At 45.8% G+C, this 8,040-nt stretch overlaps 1 protein-coding gene and 1 long non-coding RNA gene across 3 annotated transcripts in view; one reads left to right on the top strand and one right to left on the bottom strand.

Annotated features, from left to right (window-relative positions):
* Positions 1–4,277: 4,277 nt before the first annotated feature.
* LOC122153933 lies at positions 4,278–5,862 on the bottom strand. Its single transcript, XR_006165784.1, has 2 exons — positions 5,684–5,862; positions 4,278–4,716 (listed from the first exon to the last, which is right to left on the bottom strand). It is a non-coding gene; the product is annotated as an uncharacterized LOC122153933 (long non-coding RNA).
* ASXL3 (ASXL transcriptional regulator 3) overlaps positions 5,620–8,040 on the top strand; it is a 135,474-nt gene continuing 133,053 nt past the window's right edge. The window contains exon 1 of one of the 2 annotated variants that reach the window (XM_042798091.1): positions 5,620–5,705. Coding sequence is in view for 1 of the 2 variants with exons in the window: in XM_042798090.1 (XP_042654024.1) it covers positions 5,652–5,705 (54 nt within the window). In the remaining variant the exon portion in view is untranslated. The remainder of the gene's footprint in view (positions 5,706–8,040) is intronic. The other variant, XM_042798090.1, reaches the window with a different exon arrangement.

Raw genomic sequence — 8,040 nt, 5'->3', positions numbered from 1 at the left:
CTTAATTTTTGTAAGTGATTTTAGTATTAAATTTCAGTCATTCATATCAAGTTCTGGCCACCAGTACTTGTCCTGTAATTGTTGGTTTGTTGTGACAACCTTGAGACTTACCATGAGCATGATGTATAAATTTTGCTTGTAATTTCTCTGGGACACATTCGCAATTCCTTAAAATTCCATATAACTTGTGACATTTCATTACATATCTATCTTGTGGCTAAAGTTCATTCTGTAGGCTAAAACACAGTATTAGAAGAGCATCCATGCATTTGGAATTCCTGAATCACATTCTAGACAGGAAGATATGTAATTTCTGTTCAATCAGACACTACAAGCAAACAGCTTTACATTTTTTTCCTGTAATTGCAGCAAACATATCTATAATCCATGCAGCAACTTCTATATAATCAACTAGATAAGCATCTAAAAAAGAGCAGATGAGATAAACTATCAGCTGCTGTGTCATATAAAAATTAAAGTAATCTTGCTAGCCATCTGCAGACTGTTCCTGCTCTTCTGAGTCTTTCTGTTGTTAACAGAACTGCCAAGAGGTGTGATCTGTATGCAGTTGGAGTGTAATGCCTCAGAGGCAGGTTCCCTACTCTCCTGTAGTATATGCACAAAGAAACGTTTTCTTTCCAACACTTTTACGGTATCTTGTAAACTCTTCATGGTTCAAACACAATGGTCTTCTCGTAGAAACTGTACACATGGATCTGGGGAAAAGCAGTTCCATATTCTTAGCATGAAAAAGTAGTGGCCAGCGTGGCCAAGGAAGGGCTGCCTGGAGGTAGTTTATCTGGAAGATGGCAGCTTGGTAAGGTCTACACACCGGGGGTACCAGTGCTCATCTGTTGGGGGGGCAAAGTGGACCTCAGGTTAGCTGCAGTCAGGTTGCTTAGATCGGCTGCAATGCCATAAAAAAGACCTGAGTGTTTATTTGGCTGCTGGAGGGCTAGGAGGGAGTAAAGGAAATAGCCCTGTCTTTATAGCATTTGGCCAGTTCTGGTCAGAAACAAAAGTAATGACAATTGTGGTGAACGCTGAAGCCAACAGTATAAACCCTGGCTATTCACAGTCAGAGCCTTCATTGTTTGAAAATCTGCTACGGTGAGAAATGTCCCGAGTAAATTCTAGATTTTACAATGTACTATTCTCAGTAGTTCTGCAGCATTGCAGAGTTAGGAATAGATTATGTACACCTTGATTTGAGACCTGAAAAATATGGTTGTAATGATTTTTATTTTTTTTCTAGGAAGGGTGAGCTCTTTTACATGTTCTATGACTTTTTCCAATCCCAGTGGAGAAATGACATGCTCAAGAAAAGACTGCTCTGTGCATCTGATTCAGTATTTACCAAAATTCAGCTTCAGCCCTCCTGTATTGACATGTTAAAGTACAGCCTGTAGGGTTTTTTTTTTTTCCTTCAGCTTCAGGAGTCTTTCCAAATACAGTAACATCATCCAGAGAGTACTAGATTCCAGGCTTGTTATTAGGAATTATTAACATATTTGAAGAGCTCTGGGTTTTGATTCAGGTCCATATGGCGTATGACTAAAAGAGAAAAGTTCCATTAAGTGTAATAAATGCTGTGAAACTCAAGCTGTCTGGATACTTGGCTATATGCATTCTTTAAATCAAGAGTAGAAAACATACTCTGCAACTGTGACATCAGTATCTGTAAATGGTTAACTGTCTGTCACAATGGCTTTGTCTGGCTTCCCTAAGTCCACACAAAAACAAGTATTCTGGTTTGCTTTTCATCACCACTGTGCTGAAACTAATTCAGAAAATGCAGTGTCTCCATTAGTATCATTCTGGGCTATTTTTTTAATTATCTTGTAACTCAGCATCTCTTCTTCAGTTGTAGTGAATATAATTTCCATTGTAAAAGTGGCACATTAGATTGAGTTGTCATGCTGTGAATAAATCCTTCTGCACACATATGGCATTTCCATGTACTATCTGATACTATTTCTTTTGTAAGAGCTGAAACTGGAATTTGCTTTGCAGGAGTGTTTTGCTGTATTGAAGCAATGCATATATATATATATATATTCTTGCATATGTAGTGCAGTCCACAGATTTCTGCTTAACAGGATTACTGTACACAATAAAAAATTTAGCAGTACGTATCAAGTCATTTTTCTATGCAGGAGACAACAAGAACAATGTTCTTCAGGTAGCTTACTAGATAACATCAAGTGTCAAACTTCTACAGCATTGCAGGTGAATGCATTCACTGAATACTGAAGCCAAGAAACCAGTGTCCAATGTTATTTTAGTAGCATATGACTGTTCTTCTGATGCAAGAAAAAGTAACTGGACACATCCATAATAAATAACTGCTTCCATCCATGATCAAAACAGTAACATCTGGCACTGTAATGTCACATAAATATTGCTTAGGTAGAAATTAATAATACATTTTAATGTAACATCTTTCCGCAGTATCTACAGGTTATCCAGTCTGGTTTGCAATGTGCCGTGGAGACAGCAGTAGTATATTTACACACATACACATATACATACACACATATACGTTACCTATGCTGAGCTTTCAGCCATAGTTCCAGTGGCTGCAGTTTGAACGCAGTTCACCATTTCTCAATTTTCCTATTGCCAATTCAGTTAGAGAAGCAACGGTTACAATCTCTTGTAGTGTCAGGTCCAATCTATGCAGTAAATACTATCTATAATCAATAGGAAATGCTTTCTTCCATAAGCTGAACTTGACCTTTTTCTGCTGTGCTTCTAGGCTTACCCATGGTTTTTAACTCTCTTAAAGCAGCAGTGTACTGTTCTGTTGAGTCATTTTGTTTTCTGTGTATGCCGGAAATCTTTATTGAATTCAGCTACAACATTTATTGCAGAAAAAAATGCATTTCATTTCAGGAGCAAAGATTTTTTTTTTTTTTTTTCATCACAAAAGCATGGAGAATGCACGCTTGCTCTCTGCTCTGATACAGCAAAAAGCAGAATTGTTTTTTTTTCTCCAGCAAAGCGAGTGCCACTAACTGTAAGCATGTGATTTCCAACCATTTGCATGTGAACAACAGAAGGAACTTAGGAGCACCTGGACTTTTGAGGAATGATGCAAATGAATTAAATGACAGCACAGACACTCATTTCTTCACCAGCTGAATAGAAAGGATGTAATACTAAAAAGATTATTCCAGGTGTCCATAGAAATACCAAATAAAAGTCTGGTTCTGACTGCAACAGGCAATAGTAGAAACGAACCAAACCAAAAAATCTACAAAGTCAGATTAGCTTTAGAGGTTCCCTGAATTTCTTTTACCTGACGAATGTCCTTCTCTGTCCCACACCAACACTGCAAAACCAGAGCTCTCCTGAGTAATGGAAGTTCAGTTCATGTTATGTATGTGAAGCAACTGGATCAACAACTGGATCATCATCTACGTGTGGACAAATGGGGAACTAATGCAGAACATTTCTTTCAGTCTTAAAACAGCCACTGTATGATGGGAGTGACTGACAAACCTGCCTATATTTTTTTGTTTTGCTGTAGTTTCAATACTGAAAACAGTGAGGGTGTTTCAAAGGCAGTTTTAATGAGGTACTTAGTTACTACAGGTTTAGGCTTTTAGCATGGGGTATGAGATGTGAATGAAGCCTATATGGCGTAGAAAGTTATTAAAGGCAAGGAAATGCCAAAAGAAGAAAAAGGAAGGAGGACATAGACATAAAAGGCAGAAAACACAAGTCAAAGAAACAAAACATATAGACACATAAGTGATACTAATAGCAAGCATTTCCTTTCTTAATGTAACTAAAGTGACAAAGAAGGTATTCAGTGAATAACAAAGGAACATGTAGCCATTTTGACAATTGGCTGATTGTAAAAATTTTTACACAACCTGTCAAACAGAAACATTTCAGTTTCTACAACATTTTTCTCAAGAACATTTCTGTGGCATATGCAAATCCTCTGATCGATACTATACAGTCTGGAATCAAAAGTAAATTTAGAAGCAGCTGCTTTAATATAATTTTGCTTCATTGATGTTTTTCTTTTCATTTAAGTGGGAATGAATTATGAAATCTGGAAAGGTGTCTTGGTGGAGAACTATCTTCCATGTACCATTTCCAGTTAGAACATCCAGGTGAGGCGCAAGAGCAGGATGTGTCTGCAGCTGGAACACCGTACACCATCTGAGCGCTCAATGAGCGCGTTTTGGGAATGCTATCAGGCCGCTACTTCTGCTTCCTCCAGGGCTGGCCCAGTCCTTTTCCAGATAAAACAGCCTGAGCACTGTGGTAACTAGGAGTGATTTATTTCCCCACCCTCCCCCAGTAAACTGTACATTTGTGGGAAAATAAGGTTTAGTGTTACCAAAGGCAAGAAGGCAGGGCAGAACAGGGGTGTTGCTGGGAGAAGGACGAAGGAAGGCAGAGACTGAACAGATGGAGACACAAAAGCCTGAATTTCTAACTCATTTCAGTCTGAACAACAAATGCCAAATATATTTCAATAGTCTTCCAAATATACTTTTAATATCTGGAGGAGGAAACAGGGGAGAAAACCCACATCGCAATATCCTGCAGCTCAGGGAGGTGTGCTAAATCCTTCGCTTCGCATTTCGTGGGTATCTTATTCCTAGGTCATCCAATAACAGAAAACATCCTTCGGCAGTTTTACGAGCGCAGCACATTAACTCCTTTGTTTACACTGGAACAAGAAGATGTTCTTTCCTGTTCCGACAAGAAAAGGAGTTAAAACGCTGCCGCGGGATCTCTGCGATCTGGCACCTCTCTGGCCAGGGTTGAGTTCGCCAGATTTCAGCACGCGGGCCGAAACGAAGCGCGGAGGGCACAGGCGGGACCCGCCGCGGCGACAGGCGCCCCGCGACGCTCCGCCGGCCCGGTCCCGCCCAGGCCGCGGGCCGCCCCAGCCGTAAGTAAGCGCCAGCGCGGAGGTCGCCCGCCGGGGGAAAGGGCCGGGCCCTGCTTTTCGGCTGGGTTGACCGAACGCGCTTTGTAGCGTGAGGGGCGGGAAGGGGCCCCAACCGCAACCGCGGCGCCAACTGCAAACACCGGCCCCGCCGCCCCGGCAGCGCCCTCAGTGCCGCGTCCCCGGGGACACGCCCCGCCCGCCGCGCTGCACCACGGGAGTTGTAGTCCAGCCGCGCCGGGCAGGCGGGCGGGCGGCGCCCTCCCCCGCCCCCGCCGCCCCCGGCCCCGGGGAGGGGGAGAGCGGCGCCGCGGCGGCTCTCGCGAGGCTTGGGGGCGGGAGCGCTCTCGGGCGGCCTCCTCGCGAGGGCGGCCGCCGTGGGGATGTTTGGTGCGGGCGCCATTCCCCCGCGTGACGTCATAGAGCATTGTTGTGAGCGTAGCGGAGCATCCCTCAAGCTGTCAGCTGTGCCGCCGCCGCTGCCGCCGCTGCGGGGAGCCGAGCCGAGCCGGCCCGGCCCCCTCTCCCCTCCTCCTCCTCCTCCTCCTTCTCCTCCTCCTCCCTCGCCCCTCCCGCCCCGGGGGCTCCAGAGCTCGGTGTCACCGTATCATTGTCCGTGCGGAACCCCTCCGGGCCCCCCCCCCCCGCTCCCGGTCCGCCCTCCCCTCCCCACCCCACCCTCCCCCTTCCCCCCCCCCCCCCCCCCCCCCCAGAACCACCTCAATGAGATGCAAACATGAAAGACAAGAGGAAGAAGAAGGACCGCACCTGGGCCGAGGCTGCCCGCCTGGTAGGTGCCGCGGCAGCATTGTGTGTGTGTGTGTGTGTGTGTGTGTGTGTCGTGTGCGCGTGTGTGCGCGCGCGCGTGTGTGTGTGTGCGTGTGTGCGCGCGTCCCGCCGCCGCCGCCAGCCCGGCGAGCTGCCCGCCGCTTTGTTGCTGGCGGTTGGGGCCGTTGGGGCGAGCGTGCGTGTGAGGGAGGGAAGGAGGGGCTGGGGGGGGGGGTGGGGGTGGGGGGGGAGAAGAGAGAGAGCGAACACGAGTGTGTATGTGTGTGTGAGAGAGAGCGAGGGAGGAGAGTGTGTGTGAGGGGACTTTGTGGGAGTGTGAGCGTGAGGGAGCGCGTGTGTGAGGGAGCGTGAAGGAGCGCGTGTGCGAGGGAGTGCCCGCGCGCGAGCGGGTGTGAGCAAGCTCGTGTGTGTGCCGAGTTAGTGCGCGAAGGGAAGGGGAGAGGCCGGGGTGCCCCAGCGTGAGGGGAGCTCGGGCGTGCCTGCGGGCGGGGGGAGCCGGTGGCGGGGACGGGGGGGACGGGGGGGGGTGGGGGTGCCGTGCCTCCCGCCGGCGGTGCCGGGGCAGCCCGCTCCGAGCGTGGGTGAGCCCGGGCTGGCGGTGCGGGCAGCCCGCTGCTCCCCTCCCGTCCCCGCCTGGAGAGGAGAAATAGCTGCGTCCCTTCCTCGGTGTATGTGTGAGGAAATGCCTATTCTTTTCTTCTTTTGCATGTGTGTGTGTGTGTGTGTAAGTACCCAGGGATTGTTTCTATCTCTGCAAGTTCATGCATCGGTTATCTCAAGAAAATCCCTCCTTTTAATTCTAGAGAAAAGTGAAATATCCGGGAATTGCCTTTTCGTCCCTTTAGTCCGGACGAGAGGACTGGGGTGAGGGGCGAGGACGTTGGAGAGAACTCTGTCCTGGGGTTTCCCTTCACCCTCTCTACTTCCCCCACTGGGCAGGGAAAATCCAGGGCAATCAAACCCACTTCTGGAAAGGCTCTGTGACTCTGGAGACCTAGTCCATTCCCACTTCATTAAAAAACTGTCTCCCTTACCCTACTGTATCTGTTTTCATGACTCTGTATTATTGTTTGCTAAGTGTAATAGAGTACATTGTTTATGTTGTTTTTCAGGTTTGGAGTATGTACAGGTTCTCTCCATTCTAGGAATTTTACAACAAATAGTTATACACAACACAGCATGTATGGTTGTACACGTCTGTATGTGTGTCTTCTGCAAACTTGAGTCTGGTTCAGCTTCAGTTTTGTGCGTAGAAAGATGACAAAGCTAGAAAGACAGGCTGCTGGTTATATTGTTTTCTGTATCTACACCAACTTTATCTGTTATCCATCTCCGATACTGACTGAACTGCTTAAGTAACACGTGTGTGCTAATGGTGCATCTGTTCCTGGTAATGGTTATTGGTATCGTATTGCTATTAATTGTTTATTTATGAAGCACATTTCTTGTAAAATGTTTTCACCTTGTATGAATTGCTACATAGGAAGTTCAGCCTGCCTCTCCTACATAAATAATTATAAGGTATTAGACAGACACTACCTATAGATGTCTCTGTAAGCTGTACTGAGGTATTCTCATATGCTTGGTCGGTGCTAAATTCTGACATGGCTCATTGTACATCCTACAACATTTTGTAACAATGTTGCTTTAGTGAAGATGTTCTGATACAGTGTTGCTACTGCCCTCTCTTATTTCTCACTATTGTAACAGAAGTTTAACTACAGTAGAGCACTCACCAAAATAATTTTGTCAGTAGGTGTTCCTAGACTACTTGCTTCTCCATAATTTAAACTGGCAACATGTATTTAAAAGTCTATAAAATACATCAAATGCTATTCTAACTTTACTCTTTCAAGTTGCTGCTATAGTTGCCACTATAAGCTGTATTTTGTTTGTCAAATGTGCATAGAGGATTTTGATTGTGTATCGAGTAAAATTGATATTCCCATGTGATCTTATATATGGAAAAGTTTAAAGCCTTTGGAGAACAAAGGCTGAGCCAGTGCTGAGGAGAAGGGCTGAGGCTCCCTTATTTTCATGATGTCATATTACCTCATGCTCCCCTCAGAAGGGTCATGATTTGCTAAAATCAAGTGAAAATGCTACACTGCTGTGTAAATGTGGTGGAGATACACAAGGTCTATAGTGTGGTTTTGTCTAGCCTCCTGGGCTTGACAAGTTATGGAGAGCTTGTCCCAAGTCTGTTACGTGAATGTTACATATCGCTGCTCAGAACAACTACAGTCTTGCACCGGGCTTTACTGGTATAGTGACATATGTTTGCAAATCACAATGAAAGATTGAAGCCAAAATTGCCGCTCCTTAGAGTGTTTTAT

This window comes from Tyto alba, unplaced genomic scaffold (genome assembly GCF_018691265.1).
Source record: "Tyto alba isolate M040663 unplaced genomic scaffold, T.alba_DEE_v4.0 Super-Scaffold_27, whole genome shotgun sequence".
Taxonomy (NCBI): Eukaryota; Metazoa; Chordata; class Aves; order Strigiformes; family Tytonidae; genus Tyto; species Tyto alba.
This window is presented reverse-complemented; position numbering and strand designations above follow the sequence as displayed.